Below are 22388 nucleotides of genomic sequence, written 5' to 3'. Positions count from 1 at the left end.
GCATAATTGGGAGGCAGACCATAGTTCTATAGTGCACGGAACGACTTATATTGGTTCAGGGCCACACATGTGATGCAAAACTCGGCCAATCCGTGAAGCCGATGGGTCGGGTTGGCCAATCAGGGAAGCCGGTGCATAGCAGAGATTCAGTGTATCCTCCTCAGACCCGTAGACAGACAGATACAGACATCCATGATTTTTCGGTTCTCGACAACCATTGAGAACGGTTCTCAACAAAACGGCACATACCCCCTGGTCATTTGCACCACCCACATCAGGCAGTGCCTGAGTTATGCCTGGGACGGACGGACAGACAGACAGACAGACAGACAGACAGACGGACAGACGGACGGAAAGGGTGGTCGGATCGGCCTGAAACCTTGCCCAAATTTGGAGATGTCTGATGTCATAGCACTCGCAGACTAAACTGGCCACATAAAGTCCAAGATCCACATGGACGAAAACCGGATGAGAGAACATGCTCTCCCACAGATTAATAAAAGATGATGGACAACTTTGCATTAAACAACAAAGATTCAGATTCTGCAAACAGAGACAGGGCTCTCCAATACTATGTGGTTGAATTCATAGAGAGGGAGGTCGGCCACGATGTGAAGTCATTAAAGAATGTTGAGGAGGTCTTGGAGAAACTGACTGCAGAGAACAAGTTGCTAGAAGAACACATGCTGACAGAATCCAGTCCTGTGTACCTGAAGGTGTCTGCATCCTTAACCGCAGCTGAGGAGGTCATGGCATCATTGAAGGACTTGTTGCAGAAAGAGAGGACTCTCTCTAATACACTACAACAGCACTTACAGGGGGCCCAACCATGGGTGGACAGACTTGGTCAGACGCTGGGCCAGGTGGACACCATAGACAGACACATGAAATACCTGCAGTGCCTACAACGCATAAAGGATCTCAGTGACAATATTCAACAGTATCTGATGACAAACAGTGTGTGGGGGGCCATCACGGCACTAAGGACCATGTCCAGTCTGGACATGGGATTGAAGGAGTCTGGCTGCACTCACCTACAGGTCTTCCTCAGAGAGACGCTACGCTTCTGGCATAGAATCGTCAAAGACAGACTGGCAGGTGATTTTAAAGAGGTGTTGACTCTTCTTCACTGGCCCTTCATCTCCACTCCCACCCAGTCTATGGCACATCCTGACAACGTCCAGGAGATCAACAGCCAGCTGGACCTACTGATTGGACAGCTTTTGTCCCTGCAGACCTCTGATGACGTAATATTAGAGAAAGCGCCGGCGCCCCATCCAGGCATGCCCCGAACTGCGCCCCTCTCCCTGCCCATCCAGATCATGCTGCTGCCACTCAGCAAAAGGTTCAGATACCACTTCACTGGAAACAGACAGACCAACTCACTCTACAAGCCAGAGTGGTACCTAACCCAGGTTTTGAGGTGGATGGGGAACAGCTCAGACTTCATGGAGAAGATCCAGCCCATTTTGGACCGGGCTGGAACTAACGGCAATGCCAGGGTGGAGCTGTGCCGTGGTCTGCTTTCCCTAGCCCAGGAGAAATTGGCCAGCGACATCCCCAGACTCCTGCACGATGACGCTCTCTTCTGTCACCTGGTGGACGAGATACTGCAGTTTGAGAAGGAGCTGAGGGGAACCTACAATTATCCTGCCACTCTCCCAGGAGCCCTGCACATCCTGCTAGACGAGGCCACGCTGCATAAATGGCTCACTGTTGAGAAGAAGAGGGCGATGGAGAAGGTGGACACCATGTTGTTGGCTGAGGGAGCATGGAGCTCTCAGTACAGAAACATCAGCGACATGGACGAGCTAGATGAGCTGAAGGCCCCAGCTTGTGCTGAGACCTTCATGACTCTGCTGTTGGTCATTACTGAGCGCTACCGCTCACTGCCGTGTCCTAGTGCTCAGCTGAAGTTCCTCGAACTACAGAGGGACCTGGTGGACTACTTCCGTATCCGACTCACACAGGTGATGAAAGAAGAGTCTAGATGCCCGCTGGGAGCACGCTACAGTGCCGTCCTCAACGCTGCAAACTACATCGCCACTGTGCTGGCAGACTGGGGTGACAATGTGTTTTTCCTCCAGCTTCAGCAAGTTGCGGTCTCCCTGGGCGAGGAGGAGGACAGCAGGGGCATCCTGAGTGGTCTGGGGTTGATGGAGGTGGGCCGCCTGGCTTCCCTGGAGGGCTCGCTGTTCGAGGACCTCTTGGTCCTACTAGAGAGGCTGAAGGGGGAAATGATGGGCAGACTCCCGGATGCTGTGATGAGAGATGTGAAGGAGAAGGCCCAGGCCTACCGTCAAGTCAGGTGGTTGTCCCTGCCCTCGCAGTGTGACCAGGCCACCATGTCTATGTCCAGCTCAGCATGTCCCATGATGCTTTGTCTGAGGGACCACCTATTGAACCTGCAGCAGCTGCTGTGTCTCCCTCTGTTCCAGACCACATGGCAGGACCTGGCCAACCAGATAGACACATTCCTCTATGAGGAAGTCATCCTTTATAATAATTTCAATGAGGGTGGGGCGGCCCAGCTCCAGTTTGACATGACCAAGAACCTCTTCCCTCTTTTTGGACCCTACAGCAAGCGACCTGAGAACTTCTTCAAACATGTCAAAGAGGCCTGCATAATTCTGTGTCTTAACGTTGGCTCGGCTCTCCTGTTGTGGGACCTGCTGGGAGGAGGAGAGGAGAATCCTTCACCAGAGTCTGCACTCAACGAGCTGGGGGTCTACCTTCTGGCCCCCAGTGACGTCCTTAGTCTACTCAAGCTCAGGCCATCGTTGGCTGGACAGTGAGAGGTATGTGCATGCGAGAGATAGAGAAGATGTCATCATCAAAATGATGTCAGATATCCACATGGGAGCAATGCCGTTATTGTACCCGGTCCTGTAAGTTTGAATGGTTATCATGCTTAATTAGTGCTGTGTTTAGTTCAGCTATGTAGCAGGAGCCTATAATTGTTTGTATTTTCTCAGGCTTTTTTCTTACAAATGAGCAAATATACTATAATATATTTTTCTAAATGAAGCTTCCGATCATGAGGCATCGCATACTGTTTATTTGTTCTACATAGAGAGAACAGTTAATAAATTCAAGTTCAAGTTCAGGTTTTATTAGATGACAACATTGCAAACACTATGAATTATGATGTTTCTTATAATTCAAGAACTTGTAATGATTTCTCATGTAATTGTTATGACAACAGAACCAGCAATACATTAAAATTTCAATGTAAATCAACTGCAGGGGCTCGCGCAAGCACACTGATCAACACTTGTGTTACTGGAAATTGTTATGCTTAAGCATGAACATTTTTGCTATCTTACTTTTTGTAAGATATCAAATGAACCGTTGTATGAGGATATGTTGCGTGAGAGTGTGCATCTTTGTGTGTGTGTGTGTGTGTGTGTGTGTGTGTGTGTGTGTGTGTGTGTGTGTGTGTGTGTGTGTGTGTGTGTGTGTGTGTGTGTGTGAGTGTCTCTGTGTTGGAGGTGAATGAGCATTGATTGTCGTTGAGTCACTGATGTGATAAGATCTCACTGAGAGCTCAAGTGTTTAATTGGCAAAGATATAAACCCTGCATAACATTGTGTGTGTGTGTGTGTGTGTGTGTGTGTGTGTGTGTGTGTGTGTGTGTGTGTGTGTGTGTGTGTGTGTGTGTGTGTGTGTGTGTGTGTGTGTGTGTGTGTGTGTGTGTGTGTTGGTGATGTTATCGCTCAGCTCAAGGGGTCAGGTTTGATCCTCTAAATCCTGCTGTTGTGCGCGTGCATGTTTGTGTTTGTGTGTGCACATGTAAAATTCCAGAGCTGTCACTGTGAGAGAAAAAAAAGGACAGAGAGGAGAGGATGGGAGAGATTGAGGTTAGAGACAAGAAGGGGAAAGGAGAGAATGAGAGAAGAGATGATGATGAGGATATATGGGGTTAGAAAAACACAATGGAGAGAAGACACAGAAGGAGAGGTTTGAACTGTATTTGAGTTTGTGGAGTGCGTGCATGCGCGCGCGGTGCGTGCGTGCGTACTTGCGCATGCGCATGCGCCTGTGCGTATGTGCACACATGCGAGAGAGCTGAACAGTCTGCTGGTGCCTGCATTAATCAGTCATCATTTATAGAATCATTTAGGCTTCAGCAGAACTGGAAAAAGACAAAGAGAGAGGGAGGGAGCGAGAGAGATGGGGAAAAGAGATTGAGAGAGGAGTGAGAAGTAAAGGGTGAGGTAGATGAGATGAGCAAGAGAGGATGGATGGAGTCGGGAGAGAGCTTTATTAGACCAGGGAAGACAAAACCAGGGCAAGGGATTGAGACAAAGGGTTAGTGAGAGCTCTGTGTGTGTGTGTGTGTGTGTGTGTGTGTGTGTGTGTGTGTGTGTGTGTGTGTGTGTGTGTGTGTGTGTGTGTGTGTGTGTGTGTGTGTGTGTGTGTGTGTGTGTGTGTGTGTGTGTGTGTGTGTGTGTGTTGTGTGTGTGTGTGTGTGTGCGCGTGAACCTAGCCTAGAACAGGCCTAGAACCTAGCCTAAAACTAGCTAGCTCTAATGCCATTTATTAGAGCTCTGACATTTGGTGGCGTTTCCAAATGAACCTTTGAAGGTTCCATTTATGTATTTATTTATTTGGGGCAGGGTGATGTCGTGCCATTAGAGGTAAACAAACTGTCTCTGTGTACATGAAGATATCCATGTTCCTTGAAGATATTTGACTTCTCTACTCCTCAACTTAATCTGCCAATCACCCCTGGATATTGAACATATATACTTATATACTCGCATTACCGGACTTCCCACAATACAGTGTGGAAAGTCTAGTTTCTAGCTCAGTTCCAGTCTAGAGCCCACTGTATCTTGCATGCACCCACACAGACTGTTCCTATATCCACTGCCGGGCGTATATGTAGGCGAACTAGGCAATTGCATAGAGCGTCACTTTGCAAGGGCGGCAAAATGTGGGCCAACTATTCAAAATATCAATCATCTTTAGCAACACCAGTAATGTGCCATTGTGCCAATCCCAGGTCTCCCGCGCGGGAAGGGACACTAAAATCAAACATTTTAACCACTAGCCCAAGAGGGAATCTTAATTTTGTTTTCAAATACATTTTAGGCTTAACCTTCCAGTATTGTGAGTCAGAAATATGAAATGTGCAGTATCCAGGTTAATGCCAAGTTCACAATCTTAATAGCACGATTATCCACTCGCAGATATATTTTGGTGCTCGCGAGAAAGCCCCAGATCGGAGACAATCAGGGTTCGCTCCCTGAGGTTTTGCTCGCTATGTGAATGGTCCGCGAGCCGAACGCGATCCCAGCTGCCATGCTAGATATATACAGTACGTATATGAAATGTGCTGTGACCAGCACTGAAAGCAGAGAAATGCTATAGCCAATGAGAACACGGGACAGGTGGACATGGGTGCTTGTTTGGTTGTGTAAGTATAGAAAAAGTCTGCCTCACGACGGGTTGTGAACTTGATCGGCTATTTTCACTATTTTAAAAGGTTTTTAAAAATAATAACCTCCACCCGACAGCAAAGATATACAGTATATAGCCTACTGTACACATACAAACGCACACGCCCGCGCGCACGCACATGCACGCACGCCCGCCCGCCCGCCCGCCCGCCCGCCCGCCCGCCCGCACGCACGCACGCACGCACGCACGCACGCACGCACGCACGCACGCACGCACACACACACACACACACACACACACACACACACACACACACACACACACACACACACACACACACACACACACACACACACACACACACACACACACACACACACACACACACACACACCTCCCTTTGCATGCAGTGCTTTAAGCACCACATAAATGTCATTCTCTTTGAGATAGTCGCCATGGATACTGGCCTATATTTCATCAAAGATAGACATCTCAAACCAATCATCATTCACCTCGCACCTTCACTACCTGCTACAACCTCACATTACACACACAAGCATGCATGCATACACGCACGCACACACACACGCACGTGTACGCACGCACGCACGCACGCATGCACCCACGCACGCACGCACGCACGCGCGCACGCACGCACGCACGCACGCACGCACGCACGCACGCACGCACGCACGCACGCACGCACACACACACACACACACACACACACACACACACACACACACACACACACACACACACACACACACACACACACACACACACACAAACGCCATTATTCACATTGTCACCAACCAATGCAGAAACGTTCTAATCCAAATAGAAAGTTAAGTCACAGTATTTCATCAACATCATCATAATATCAAGGTTGGCATTGCTCTGTAGCATATTGCATATGGGATTCCTGGTATCCTTTGCCTCTCCTCCTTGTTCATTCACCTCAGATCTGATGTATATTCATTAAGGGTTCGAGGCCTATCAGGCTCGAATCCTTATTGCATTCCTTGGCTTTCTTGTTCTTCCGCCGTTTTTGCAGTTCGGGCCTAACCGTGCATACGCTTTTTACGAAACTCTGCAATATGGTAGAGGACTATGCCAAACGGCCAAGGCCCGAAACTCAAAACCATTTAAGGGCAAACTTTAAACAGGCAAAAGTCATGCCTCGTTTGGCCGACAGCCGTGAAACTTGCTTACACATGTGCCTTGACTCATGAGGAACGCATCTATCACTTTGACCAGTAAGCTCCGCCCTTACATTTTCCGCCATATTGAGCAGTTTGAAAAACATTTAAACCCAGGATTTCTGAGCAATTAGCGTGAAACTGTGTCATCTGTGTGAACTCCTTTTTCACCAGTTCAGGTCTGTTGGTCCGATGGCTGATTGGTAAACTGAGCCTTGCAATTTTGCAAGAATTTGCGGGAGGGGCCGTTTTGTAAAAAATGGCACAAATCATGAACGTTTGATCTGCATCAAATTTGAATTACACACACACACACACACACACACACACACACACACACACACACACACACACACACACACACACACACACACACACACACACACACACACACACACACACACACACACACACATAATTTTGGGGAGCAGACATGAAAGGATGATAAAACGATGGAGAGACACAGGGAGGGGAAGGGAGGGGAGCAGAGGAAGGAGGGATGGAAGGATTTTAAATTTGAGAGGAGAAGAGCTAGTCATTTTGACATTTTTTGAGAAAGAATGAGACAGGAAAAAGAGAGAGGCTATGACTGGAATAAATAGAAGAAGAGAGACAAAGATGCTCTTCACAACATGCCAGCGCGATAGAGATACTGTAGGTGAGATAGACAGGAAAGTAAAAATATGGCATTGTTTGTCACATGATGTCTCTCTATCTCACGCGCGCGCGCACGCACGCACGCACGCACGCACGCACGCACGCACGCACGCACGCACACACACTGCCTCAGTGTGTCCATCTTATGTCTGCCTGCTAAAGACCTGCACACTTTGTTTATGAGTGTGTCTGTATGTCCACTAATAGACGTTTGAATTGCAGTCTGTGTGTGTGTGTGTGTGTGTGTGTGTGTGTGTGTGTGTGTGTGTGTGTGTGTGTGTGTGTACTATATATGAACATGTACTGTATGTGTGTGCACTGTATCTAGATTCATCTATAGTAGGCTATATGTAGCCAGAGGTTCTATTCTGAGTAAATGTCACTGACTGAAGCACACACACACACACACACACACACACACACACACACACACACACACACACACACACACACACACACACACACACACACACACACACACACACACACACACACACACACACACACACACACTTTCCTCTGTCCAACAAACATTTCTTCATCTGTCTCTGTCACTCTTTCCGTTCCTTTTATTATCTCATTCTCAAAGGCAATCTTTCTTTCTCTGTGACCTCCTCTCGTTCAATTCATCTTCTGTTCATTTACCGTACAGTTAAGAAGAGCAAAATGAATGTGCCTGCCTTCATTAAAGGTGTGAATTGATCAAGTCAGAGCTATAGGTTAACGTCTGGTTGAGATACAGTGCAGTAAGGTCAGATTAACCACTAAAAACCCTAGCATTCCCTATTCAGGGGGAACATTTGCCTGGCGAACAAGAGCAGACCAAGTAAAAAGCCAAAACAGGGCCGTTTTACTAAGTAGGGTTAATATATAATAAGTGGTTAATGTTAGGTTGAGAGTTACAATCAGTTTTCCAATTTTTGGTTGAGCATTACAGTCAGGTTAATATTAGGTAGAGAGTTACAGTCAGGTTAATGTTGGGTTGAGAGTTACAGTCAGGTTAATGTTGGGTTGAGAGTTACAGTCAGGTTAATGTTAGGTTGAGAGTTACAGTCAGGTTAATGTTAGGTTGAGAGTTACAGTCAGGTTAATGTTAGGTTGAGAGTTACAGTCAGGTTAATGTTAGGTTGAGAGTTACAGTCAGGTTAATGTTAGGTTGAGAGTTACAGTCAGGTTAATGTTAGGTTGAGAGTTGCAGTCAGGTTGTTGTTACAGTAGGTTGAGAGTTACGGTCAGGTTAATGTTAGGTTGCGAGTTACGGTCAGGTTAATGTTAGGTTGAGAGTTACGGTGTTCCTTTAAAAATTAATATAGTAATGTATTAGTGATTACAGATATAGTAATAGTATGTACTGTAGTGGTGAGGGAATAAATGGAGCTAGTAATACACAGGTGTGTGTGTGTGTGTGTGTGTGTGTGTGTGTGTGTGTGTGTGTGTGTGTGTGTGTGTGTAGCCTAGATCTGGCCTGTTTGACAAAGTTGCACACACACGCACGCACGCACGCGCGCGCGCGCACACGCACACACACACACGCACACGCACACGCACACGCACACACACACACACACACACACACACACACACACACACACACACACACACACACACACACAGCCTGTCACGACAACTTCTGAACAAAAGCACACATTTTTCTGTCACTTTATGACAAGTGCTTTCTCTTGCTTGCTCCCTCCTACTCACCCTCTCTTTCTGTCACCCTCTCTTTCTCTCTCTCTCTCTCTCTCTCTCTCTCTCTCTCTCTCTCTCTCTCTGATTAGATGACAACAAGGTGAAAACAAAGGGGAAGCACAGAGAGAGAGAGAAAGTACAAGAGAGCGAGAGAGCTGAAGAGTGAGAAGGGTTTAAGGATGGGAGAGAGACATGTTAATCACCGACATGACACATGTACAATGTGCTGGTGTTGTGCGTGTCAAACAGACTTCAGTTCAGTCATCCCATTATGGCTGTAGTCCAGTTTTAATTTCAAGGTCCCCCCGTAACTCTGAGAATGTACAAACGGAACCAAATGGACCCGTAAGGGTCCATTTGGTTCCGTTTGAACATCCTCAGTTACTGACTTGCAAGGGTCCAAGTGGAACCCCCTCAAGGAACCCCGAGGGTCCCTCGACCCCACTTTGAGAACCACAGCTGTAGTCCATAATAGACTATGATAACTGGGGTAAGAAGACATGACCTCATTATGTAAATACACGTGAGACCTTTGAATACACCGTAAAATCCTCGGTGTTCATTTAATGCAGACAGAGTGGACAAATGGAACCAAATGGACCCGTATAGGCATTGGTTACAAATGGATAAATGAGCACTGAGGATTGTACTGTAGTGTGTACACACCCGAAAGAAAACATGATTAACCAACCAAAAGTACAAATCGTGACTATACCGTATATGAACACATGAAACATGCCACACAGATAGAAATGACATATCATTGCTGTCGGGGTGGAAACCTCCTATGTCCAAAACAGATGAAGAATAGAACCTGTTCCAATGGATCCAACGTGGTAATTCTTTTGTCACAAGCTCTTGTTAATACTTTTCATTGGTTCAATATTTATAAAAACCCGCAGACACACTTAAACCACTTTCACTTTCACTTAAAACATGTATACAAAACAGCAGATCTACAAGCTCACAGCGCATCGGAATGTAGTATGACGAAGTAGGGCATTCGTTTATGAAACATGAAAAGTTGAAATATGGAGATACAAGGTTTCTGCCGGACAGCAGCGATATACTCTGCAGTGCAGCTTAGCTGTGAATATATGAACACTTTAAATGTAACTACAGCCCTGTACAAGATAAATAAATAAAGGTTATACAAAAAAAGAAACACTGTTCCAAATCTAGGTACTGTATGACTGTGTGCAAATGTGTAATAATGCCTTTTAAAGCTGCAATGGGGCAGCAAATTGTACAATGAATGAATAGACTATGAATAGCCTTATTCATGCAGTTGTAAAATGCTGTTTTATTATATGCTCGAGGTGCTTTAAATTTTAAGGAGTGAATTACAATGAGAGACACCAGAGAAAATGCCTTGGCAGCAATGTTAGGAATCAACCAACAGTATGGAGTACAAAAGGCCTTATTTCATTGTGGATCTGTACGCATAAAATGTATTATATTTTTAATGGAAGTGAAATAAAAAGCAGAGGTGGGGTTTATTAAAGCTGTTTGAGAGATGTTCAAATATTAGCGCCTTAAGGTATAAAACGCCTGATTAAAACCTTACTCTACCTAACGCTTTCATGTAGTGCACCATTTGGTAGGGTACATTTGTGACCGAGTACAGTGCTTTGGGGCACATGGGGGCTTTTTACCGATTAATAAAGTACAGAATCTAAGCTTTCAAATTAAAGTGTCACTCAATGAAATCGGAAAATATTTGAATATGCTCATTTGAAGCTTGTTAAGCCAGAATAGTCAAAGCAGAAAAAAACGGCTTCTAAAGATTTCACACTTTTAGGCCCCCTCAAAGCCTGATAATGGGCATTAATAGCTAATTAATTCAACCCCTAACGACTCCTCTATTCACACCCCCACTGTCACCTTTCAGTCAGCTGTCAACTCAATAGAAACTTGAAGCAACACAATAAAAATATTGCCCACTGTTACAACACATAATTTTCACAAAATACTACCATGTTTAGAAAATGGAATAGCCTATGAAACTTTTTAATTTCAAGGACCCTTAGTTTGGTATGCATTAGACCACGGACCCCCATAGCTCTGAGAGTGTATAAATATATAACCAAATGGACCGTGACGGGTGCATTTGGTTACCTTTATACACTCTCACAGTTACACACATTTAAGGGTACATTTGGTTATTTTGAGAACTGTGCTAGACTTCGCTATCTGGGGAAGAAATGAAGTGGATCTGATGCCCAAACACATTTGTGCTGTTGCACCACCAGTCAGATGAGCAAGTCTGACTTATTTGTACAGGTTTGCACTTTATTTTGACTATGTTTAGTTTGTTGTATTTGTAAATGTATTTTTGATATATTATAACTTATAGATAAAAAAAATACAGAGAATTGTTTTTCCCATTGCCCTTTTCTTAGTGAGGACACGGCGCGTTGTGGCTTGTAGTATTTATGGCACAGGACACCGTCATAGGACTAAATATAACAAGCTTTACAGTGAAGAGAGAGGATGTTGGTGGTGGGGCGACGGTTTGAACACCTGAACATTGAACATTCCCTGTGGAGCTCTAAGGGTAAAGCAAAGCACTGATGGTGTCAGCATTAGGGGTTGATTTCCAAGACACCTGTCGTACCCAAAAGTATCCTCCAAGCAGCAGCCCGGCTCGCAACTGTCTGCCCAAAAATTACCACATTTCTTCAGCATCCCTTCACTGGCCTAGCAATCTCTTTTAGAATTGATTTAAAATTCTTACTCATCATGTTCAAGACCAGGTCTGGTCTAGCTCTGTGTGAACTGCTCTCCTCCTATGAGCAAATTAAATCGGACTCCCTGAATCATTGCCTTTTTAAATCCCTTCTTAAAACACATTTCTACAACGTTGCTTTTAATGCTTAATCCTATTTAAATGTATTCACCATGGTTTTATCTGTCTTCTGTTGTTTACATGTATATATGCTCTTTGTGTGTAGCACTTTGTAATGCTCCATTTCAGAAGTGCTATACAAATAAAGTTGTTTATTAATGTTATTGTTACTAGACTGGTGCTGTTGGGCACTGGCCTACTTGGGAACGATGCAAGTATGCAAGTAAGGCATGCCCCACTCAGTTATGCAATACCTGCTGTAACCGACTGTCTGTCTATCTGTCTGTGTCTTTTTAAGTCAGGCATACCCAAATATGGAGTTTAGGCCAGTCTATGACATCATATTGATGACATCAGCATTCTCCATACATGGGGATTTGTGGTTTATCGATACTCGCCGATGCACACGCCGAGTTTGATGTCGTCTGTCCCATATATGGCCATTCCCATATATGGGCAAAGCGGTCGGATGGGTGGTTCTGGACAACTGGCACTCCATATGGCCCTCATGTATCAACGCAGCGTATAAACCGTGTGGTATCGTTTCAAACATGGCAACATGATATAACCACAATATTCCATCTAAATGGGTAAACACTGGGAGTTCTACAGTTGTTTGTGCCATCTGGGGGGATGTGATCATCAATTTGCATTCCCAAGCACTTTAAAAGTTCTTGGCCATTGTTTAAGTTTCGAAGCCCAGGTGAGTGGGGGTCTGGGCAGGAAGAGATTTGAAGTCTGATTAAAGCAGTCACACCCTGAGGATCCTGGTCTTTGTTCTGCAACAGCAGAACCCAGCTTTGAGTGTGAACTCAAAACAAGTCATAGAGCCAAGTTCTTTTGTTAATCAGGAGGTTGATTTCAGGGCTATTATCCTTATGCAAGGGTGATGGTCAAAGGGGAACATCTGTTAATTCCCTCTGTCTCTAGGACATGGGACAGAGATGAAGTTGGAGTCAGATTGTTATTTCTTGGTAAAAGCTTATTTTGTAGTAAGTAACACAGTGTGAAAACATATGCTATAGTTGAAATGAATAAAGTTGAATAACTATGACGTGTTGTTAACCAAGAGAAATGTCATCTGAGGAAAAGATTCAGTCTGGGGTAAATGCTGCCTTTATTGATGTATTCTTTCTAAACTATTGTTTGCAACCAGGAAATATAAAATGTGTGGAATCATTTTAAAGCTGAAGAGATGTTGGACAAGAATTACTATACCAGACTTTGTGTAAGAGTAAAGTTTGATAATTAGAAATAAGACAGATTGTTACACTGTAATAACTGCTAAATGTGTGAGGTAGGCGGGGACTCGGCCCGACAACAACTGTGTTAGAATGCATGTATGTGTGTGATTGGTGAACAGGGATCAGGGGTTGGGCTTAAACTACCTGACCCCTCCCCTTGTTGACAGGAGGTGAACAGTGTATAAAATGTTGTGCTTTGTATGTGACTGGGCGCACTGCTGATCTGACCACAATGGCAGACGTCCCGGTCAGGCTGAAATAAAAAGATGTCTGACCTAAATCCTTGGACTCTGGACTCCTATACTTTGGAGCTTCTTTCTTAGGAAACCGGTATTAAATGCCCGCTCTTAGGATCGAAAATATACTTCATAATGGCGTTTGTCGGCAGTCGTCTTAATATTCTTTCCTTCTTTTATGGAGGACGGGGTATGCGAGAAGGACCTGATTTTTTTGTGGTTTTATTTTTGATTTTAAGGGCGATGGGCTGGTTTTCTGGAGAAGGTTTTTTTTGGGGGGTGAATCCAGGGCCCAAGGTAAGTGTGCTTTGTGGCACAAAAATGCCTCTTGAGCCGGTAAAGGCCTTGGAGCTAAAATTGTTCTAAATTATACCTTATAGCGATATATAGGCCTTCATTTTCCCAGAATCGTTTGACGGGTGAGCAAGAGTAGGAGAGCTTCTTTCGAATTGATTTTGGCAAAAACAATATTAGTGTGTGTGGAGGTTTTGGCGCCCCTTGAAGTGTTTCAGATTCGAATAACCTGGGAATGAAAGACAATGGCTTATTTATCTTGATTTTCTTGAAGTCTTCAGTCAATTGCAAGTCAGTTAATAGTAAATATATTCTGATATATTTGCAAGATGTTAAGTACAAGAAATTGACTGAATATTTGCAGAGGGGGAGATGATTAGCCTGGTCAGAAAGCTCATTTTACTCGTCTTTGGGACCTTTCACAGGAGTGTTAAATGCTTACATATTTTATATAGGAATCCATTCATATTACAGAACCGTTTGATCAGTGAGCTAAAAGGCAGTGAAGTCAAAAAGAAGTTTATTTCAACTCGGTTCAGTACTCAACGATAATAGGTTGCATTATAATACAATGACATTTAGAACAATATCAATTCGCCTTCCAAAATCGATGAGCTGTGAGGGGAAGGAGAGCTTGCAATGGTCGTTTTTGAGAGTTGAATGCACTGTAAATACGTTTGAAGTACAGGACTTTGAATAATGTACATAGGAACGTGAACGCACGCACGCACGCACGCACGTAAGAAGTTTTTGGGACTCAGTTACTTTGGTAAGGGGTCCAGGACAGGCTCAGACGCTCATGCGTGGAGGTGTTCTATTTTTGTAAAGGCATTGTTTTTGGGACTCAGTTACTTTGGTAAGGGGTCCAGGGCAGGCTCAGACGCTCTTGCGTGGAGGTGTTCTATTTTTTGTAACGTGATGATATGTGTATAAGAAGATGATGAGTAAGCCTTGTAGATATCTTGGGAACATTGCAAAATACTTGTAATTATGAAAATTACTATCGGCATAAGTCTAACAATTAGTCGAATCAAATCGTTGAGTAGTATAGCAGAATATGGTTTCTTCCTATGAGTATGTATTTTGTAATGTTCTACCGTGTAGGGAGAAAAGAGATACATTTAGGTACAAGGCATTGTTTATTTTGTGATCGCATGGGAGTTTTTTTTGGGGTTGAATTTTTTATGTGTTACGTTCGTAATGCGACTTTCTTTGTGACCGTTTTGCAAGCGGCTACTTCCAGGTTTATGGATGGACTTAATTATGTAGGCTTTTCGGTCTGCTTGGAGATGAAAACGTCTTTGTGGGGTCATGGGTTTTCGGCTGTGTAATGATATCTTAATTATCACATTCGTGGTAAGGTTATTTGGGAGTTTCTCCTGTTCGTTTAATGTTGGTCTTGTTAAAGTATGTGTTGACTCTTTGTTGTAGGGGCGAGTGGCATGTCTGTGGTTATGTGTGTTGGAGGTACAAGGAGGAGATTTAGATGATCAGAGGCTGCGCGCGCTGGACGCAAGAAGCGTGTGATCACTCTTACTTTGAGGTTACTTTGTGGCTTTTCGGCTGCGTACTGCTTTTTTAAATTATCACTTTCGTGGTAGTGCAATTTTTTCTTGGACTGGACAATGACGATGTGAGCGTGATTCTGTGTATGTGTTTGTCTCGTGCGTGAATTCTTGATGAGTGGTCTGTGAGTAAGATGTGAGTGTGATTTTGTGTTTTGACGTTGTATGACTGGTCTTGTGTGTGTGTGTGTGTGTGCCGGCGAGCGGCGCATTTTGTGTCTTGTGGAGGAAGTTTTATTTTTATTTTTTGTTGGACTGGATGTTGAGAGTTTTTCGGTGTTTGGAGCAGCTTGGATCCGGTGTTGTTTTTGAGATAGATTGGTGGATTTCATTTTTGTACAACATATCTTTTGCAAAGAGTGTTGTAGAGGGGTGAGATGAAATGATTGTTTAAATATTTAACTGATGAACAGAGACATAACGATTTAGTCTAAACGATAGTGAAAATAATCTTTGAACTGTTAAAGTAATCTACAAAATAGGACAGTAAGAAGTGAAAATTGGAAATGAAAATTGGAATGTTACAGTAAAGAAATAATAAGAGCAAAGGTTAAATTTGATCAACAATAGATTTGTAGATGTTCGTGTGAAGATATTTAAATATTGAGAGCTAAGGTTTTATTATATAGGATTGATTCGATTTGATTTGTGCTTCATTTATGACGGCTTAATTATTTAACTGGTCTAATATGTTGTTATGAGTGTGTTGTCCTTTTGTGTCAAATCAGGGCTGTTTTCGGAGAGACTGCAGCCAGGGGAATGCATGCCTTTGGAAGATCCTGTTATCTGGCCAGAAACAGGGTTGCTTGTGTTTTTCTGAGAACACCAAGGTTTGAACACGGATTGGAAAAGCATAACATGGCCACATTAGGATCTGTTGGTGTTACTTTGAATATTGAGGGACATGTGATATAGCTAGCATGTGTGCTTCGACTAAAAAGATACACTTTATTTAATTGACTCAGCCGTGAATAAGTACATAGACAGTGTTGATTTAAAATTATGATTTGGATATAATTGAAGGTTAAAATGGAGGAACCATAAAGTAGAAGTTTCACTGGCTTTCTGATTGCAGGAGTTTGGGGGTTCATTCCAAAAAACACCTGAACTACTGCAACAGGGAGATATTTGTGATTCTTATTTTGCTAAAGTGAATTAGATTTTAGTTTATTAAATAGGAGATCTTAGGACAGAGTCATTGGCGGCCTTTGAGGGCCAAGAGAAGGGACTACACTTTTTTGTTCAGGTTTTTAAAAGGACATAGACTTTTCTCTTTTGTGCTAAAGTGTAACTGTAAAATTTGCCTTAGATTGAGTGACAGCGTATAGACAGTTCCCGGTCTGGATCACTATCCTTTTTAATCTCACAGATCGAGTATAATATTTAGAGTTTCGATAAGTGAACTAAATACTTAATTCAGTGGTTCACCACTGGGGCTAAAAATAGGCTGAAATTCGTTTATATAAGGTAACAGAACAATATACAAAATCCAAGCATTTAATAGGAGATGTCTGTGTCTGCTTTGAAATTACCACATTTTGTTTGTTTGTTTGTTTTTGTTAGGAACCAGGGAAAGAAAGGGAATCTGACGCAGTTTTAAGGTAAGTGTTGGTTGATGTGAGTTACCAGGGGTGGAAGAAGTCTTTTTTCTGGTGCAGACCTAATAATTAGTATAGTTTTGGCAGAACCTTGAGGGTCACAAATAGGTGGCTGGAGGGGAGTTTATCCTCATGCTCGAGACGCCATGATAGGAATAAGGTAGACAGATTAGATAGAAATTGACAGATAGTTAGGGGGGTCTTCGTTCCATTTGTTTAAACGGCTTTGCACCCTGGTGGCAAAACATCACCAACACTGATCTGTATTTAAGTAAAATAGATTTATTAGGCTTTAAGGAGAGTACACATTTTGAAAATATTGAGAGTAAAAGTTCTGTTATTACTAAATTTAGGACCAAGAGGGGATGTTTGTACAGAGAGTACTGTAGTATAAATTTTGAATTAGTGTTCTGAAAAACATACAAAGGAGGGAAAAATTGAAAAAGTTTGATTGTAATGAAAAATTTAGATAGAGTAATTTATGTAGGAATCAATAGGCTAAGACCTAGTTAAAATGTATTATCTGTTTGGAAACATGTTTGATTTATTAGGAAAAGTCTAGGGAAAGTTTTTGCCGAGTATTTTCCTGTCAGGAATGGAGTTGGAGAAGCTGGAGGAACTTGGAGACACAGATGGCTGATAATCCAGAGGGGATCATGGCTGAGTGGATGGTGTCCAGGGCTGCAAGATGGAGTCGGTGGAAAGGTCACATGGCATCAGCGGGGAAAGGAGCATCGATCGCCAGGCCGTCGGTCTACTCATCAGCATTGGCTCATCTAACGCATCGCTACAGGACAGCAGGAGAACAGACAGGTCCCGGATGACAGCAGATTTCAAGGAAACTAGGAGCAGCTCAACCAACCAGGAGCCGGTGTGAATCTTCAACCAGATGGCTGCTAACTACTCTTCGAACTACAACACTACAGGACGGCAGAAGGATAGAGCCACAGACGTCAAGCGGACGGCTAGATGGTCCAGAATCCAGATCTGCAGGCCTTGGAGATTCAACCAAGTTGCTGTGTCCAGGTGAAAGTCGTATGCTCTCTCATGGAGAGTGGACCCCTGGAAGCCCGTGCATGTTTTGATATGCCTTTTTATCGACGCCATAATAGAGAAGCAGCACTAGTTGCCAACATTTGAATAGTGATACTACGCCCCCACCCCCTATCAATTCCGTACCACACTTTCCTCTGACTCATGCCCCATCAGGTGTCATTGGAAAATGACACTACACCCTCACCCTTCATCATTTCCACAAAACCCCATTCTTTCCCCTGTCTCAAGCTGTGAACAGTTTCTGATTCAATGAACTGAGGATTTGCCAGGTGCAAACATGGACATTCAAAGAAGAACAATCCAGCAATTGCGTTGTTAGCTTAGGCGAAAAAAGAAAAACAGAAAATCATTTCTGCGCGCGTGGACACTAAAGGACACTTTTGTTACAGGATGCTATACGATGTGTTTTGATCAGTAACCAAATGACGATTGTTTTACAGGTCCAGTGGCATACATAGGCAGGTTGTTAAGTGTTGATTCTTCTTAGGTTGGACAGATGGCTGGAGGAGACTTTAACCCGGAGTTGTATTATTTCACAGGTTTGAAAGTTCCTTTGTGGGAGACGTTGTGAAGTCTCCCAAGAGGGGAATGTGGTATCGTTTCAAACATGGCAACATGATATAACCACAATATTCCATCTAAATGGGTAAACACTGGGAGTTCTACAGTTGTTTGTGCCATCTGGGGGGATGTGATCATCAATTTGCATTCCCAAGCACTTTAAAAGTTCTTGGCCATTGTTTAAGTTTCGAAGCCCAGGTGAGTGGGGGTCTGGGCAGGAAGAGATTTGAAGTCTGATTAAAGCAGTCACACCCTGAGGATCCTGGTCTTTGTTCTGCAACAGCAGAACCCAGCTTTGAGTGTGAACTCAAAACAAGTCATAGAGCCAAGTTCTTTTGTTAATCAGGAGGTTGATTTCAGGGCTATTATCCTTATGCAAGGGTGATGGTCAAAGGGGAACATCTGTTAATTCCCTCTGTCTCTAGGACATGGGACAGAGATGAAGTTGGAGTCAGATTGTTATTTCTTGGTAAAAGCTTATTTTGTAGTAAGTAACACAGTGTGAAAACATATGCTATAGTTGAAATGAATAAAGTTGAATAACTATGACGTGTTGTTAACCAAGAGAAATGTCATCTGAGGAAAAGATTCAGTCTGGGGTAAATGCTGCCTTTATTGATGTATTCTTTCTAAACTATTGTTTGCAACCAGGAAATATAAAATGTGTGGAATCATTTTAAAGCTGAAGAGATGTTGGACAAGAATTACTATACCAGACTTTGTGTAAGAGTAAAGTTTGATAATTAGAAATAAGACAGATTGTTACACTGTAATAACTGCTAAATGTGTGAGGTAGGCGGGGACTCGGCCCGACAACAACTGTGTTAGAATGCATGTATGTGTGTGATTGGTGAACAGGGATCAGGGGTTGGGCTTAAACTACCTGACCCCTCCCCTTGTTGACAGGAGGTGAACAGTGTATAAAATGTTGTGCTTTGTATGTGACTGGGCGCACTGCTGATCTGACCACAATGGCAGACGTCCCGGTCAGGCTGAAATAAAAAGATGTCTGACCTAAATCCTTGGACTCTGGACTCCTATACTTTGGAGCTTCTTTCTTAGGAAACCGGTATTAAATGCCCGCTCTTAGGATCGAAAATATACTTCAACCGCCGTATATTTTTCCATATATTCGGCGTACACCAACGTCGAAGTCACATTTATCAACGCATCCTACACAGCTGATCCGAGTTTACACTTGGTCCCAGCGTTGATAAATGTCACGGCTGAAACGAGCGTCATTTAAATAACACGCCCCATAAATATTCTCAAAACGCCCCGATTTTACGACATGAAGACGAAACAGAATACGACCAAAGACATGAAAAGCCAATAAGAAACAGCCCCCCCCCCCCCGCTGGCCTCGCCGCACACGCACACGCACACGCCTCTCTCGCTCGCTCTCTCTCTCTCTCTCACACACACACACACACACACACGCCCGTAGCGTATTGTCACGTAGGCTTGTAGCCTACATGAATGACATATTATGATACCAATCACATCGGCATGAATGGAATACTTTTGTAGATTAATGTATTTAACCCATACCGAGCAGTGCGCGTTCGAGTTACACTAAAATAAAGCCCTCATGTAGGCTATTCCCATTTCCCAGTGAGACTCGGACCGTCGGACGGGCGAGTCCCGTCCCGCTCCGCATTAATGAGAGATAGCCTGGAGAGAACATTAATGAATGAAGGCTGGTGTGTGTTGGACCATGGGTTAAATGTCTGATCTCCCGGTGGCCATGAAAATATAACAGCAGCGCCGCCTGTTAGACCGGTGCTCGCGCAGAAGAGTGCTCTCGCAGAAAGCGCCCGTATATTTTGAAAATAGCAGATCTACAAGCTCACAACGCGTTGCTGGCTTGTGAGCTTGTAGATCTGCTATTTTCAATACAGACAGATCTACAATCTTATCTGAATGACTGTTAAAGCAGTTTGTTTAAATTACTTTATAAAATGTTATATTTTCACAGGGATTATTTATTAGTGTAGATATACAGATTTATGAGTGGATTAGGTGTCCAATGCCTCTCAGACAGTCAAACAATGCTGCTCCGCAGGTCTAGGATGGAATAAACGGGTGCAGCCAACGTCAACAACTGGTCCCGACCAGACGTGAGATCTCAGCGTACCGTAGGATAAAGCCCACGTCAGGATATATTGATAAATGCCGAAAATTGCGGTGATCTCGCCGTACGCCCATTATTTGGTCTACACCGCGTTGATAAATGAGGGCCACATATGCCTATATATGGCCATATCGATCTGGTCAGCGATTCTGGACAGCCGCCTACAGTATATGACCGACTCAACACCGGTTATAGCACTCCCTCGGGTCCTCAGCGACGCAGGTCCCACGCGCCAAGTTTGAAGTTGGTTGGCCAAACGGTTCTTGTGATAACATGAACTACAGACGCACACACAGATGGACGGACAGATGGCCGGACAGAAATTTCATTTATGGTAGAATTATTATTACATTCCCGGTGTTGCTCAATGGGTAGAGCAACGCACTAACATTGCAAAGGAGGAGAGAGGTAGAATGGGAGAAACTGAAAGGGGATTGAGAGAATTGAATGAATTTTGCATGTACAGTATGTTTTCCAAATGTATTCCAGTTGGACAAAAATAAACATGAAAACAGATTAGTATTGTTTTACCCTGAAAATATCTTTTCATATAATTTTGACCTGCCTGTCAAACAAACGGTGATAACAATCGAAACACTCCCTGCAGTGTCTGCTAAAGCCTTCTTTGGTCATTTGCTGTTTTTATTTTTTTGTTCAGACCCAAGCAAGTTGAGCCAAGAGAGCCAGGAAAATGGCCACAGAACAACAGGCAAACAACAACCGAACTATGTTTAGGTGAGGCTGTGGGATTCACTGGGGCTTTTTTAAACGCACCCACACGCACACACGCACACACACACACACACACACACACACACACACACACACACACACACACACACACACACACACCACACACACACACACACACACACACACACACACACACACACACACACACACACACACACACACACACACACACACACACACACACACACACACACACACACACACACACACACACAGAAGGCAAATGTACCAGAAGATCAGAGAGTTTTTACAGAGCTGAGACACACTCACATATGTGTGAGCACACACATGTGTGCACCTACATACTAATGACATGCACCAGTGAAGCACAGAGGGAACAGGCCGACAGCCAACAGTACAGGTAGTTTTAGAGATCATTTCAACACATTGGAGAGGCAGACAAAGAAACCACAACAAAGAATATAAGAAATAACCATTTGATCAATTCACTTATTTGAATATGGGAGTTTTAGAAACTAAGAAACTGGAAACTAAATTCAGAACAAAAAACACCCTGTCGCATGGTTAACATTACAGTAATTTTGACCTTGATTGTGTACATATGTATGTTGCACTGGGGAGAATAATATTTTGCTCACATGTACGCTGGGTGTGTATTATGAACACTAGACCGGGCACCAGCCTACACAGAGACCACGAGAGTCGGGGACAATGCAAATTGGGAATGATAAAATTGAAACAAAGCCTTCTTTGGCTACTGCAAGTGTCCATGGTATACAGTAAGCATCATAATGCAGAGGTATACTGACATAGGAAAATAACAGACTCATCTCCGCCTCATCTGTTATTGTTCCACATCAAAACGACACTATCGCTTACTTATCAAATACCCAGCCGTTATTTGCCCTGGGTGAGGGGGATGATCAAAGGATCAAAGGGTGATAACTGATATCAAGGGCTGACACGGCGGTTGCTGACCAATCCACCATGCACTCAACTGGAAGAGACTAGAGGGACATTCGTGGGCCACCCGATCTACTATGAATCACCCCATTCAATGGAAAGGAATTGCTCCAAATGTTCCCATTCTATGGGGTGGAATTGTACAATCTCTGCAACCCCGCTCACCCAGGTTACCGAAATTACTCCTAAAACCCCATTTAATGGAAAGTCTTCTCCATTGG

The 22388-nt window shown here is 43.7% G+C and overlaps 2 protein-coding genes across 2 annotated transcripts in view; one reads left to right on the top strand and one right to left on the bottom strand.

Moving 5' to 3' along the window:
- Positions 1-22388, bottom strand: part of xkr7b (XK, Kell blood group complex subunit-related family, member 7b) — a gene marked incomplete at its 3' end in the record, with an annotated part of 59044 nt that overhangs the window by 12679 nt on the left and 23977 nt on the right. The window lies entirely within an intron of this gene.
- On the top strand, positions 504-2795 carry LOC311053269 (RAD50-interacting protein 1-like; the record flags this gene model as incomplete). Its single annotated transcript, XM_084068729.1, has 1 exon — positions 504-2795. One exon carries the CDS (start codon positions 504-506, stop codon positions 2793-2795), a length of 2292 nt encoding a protein of 763 aa, XP_083924855.1.

The sequence above is a fragment of the Gymnoscopelus microlampas genome (genome assembly GCF_963454915.1).
Source record: "Gymnoscopelus microlampas genome assembly, chromosome: 10".
Taxonomy (NCBI): domain Eukaryota; kingdom Metazoa; phylum Chordata; class Actinopteri; order Myctophiformes; family Myctophidae; genus Gymnoscopelus; species Gymnoscopelus microlampas.
The sequence above is the reverse complement of the archived record's forward strand: the minus strand, read 5'-3'. Positions and strand labels throughout refer to the sequence as shown.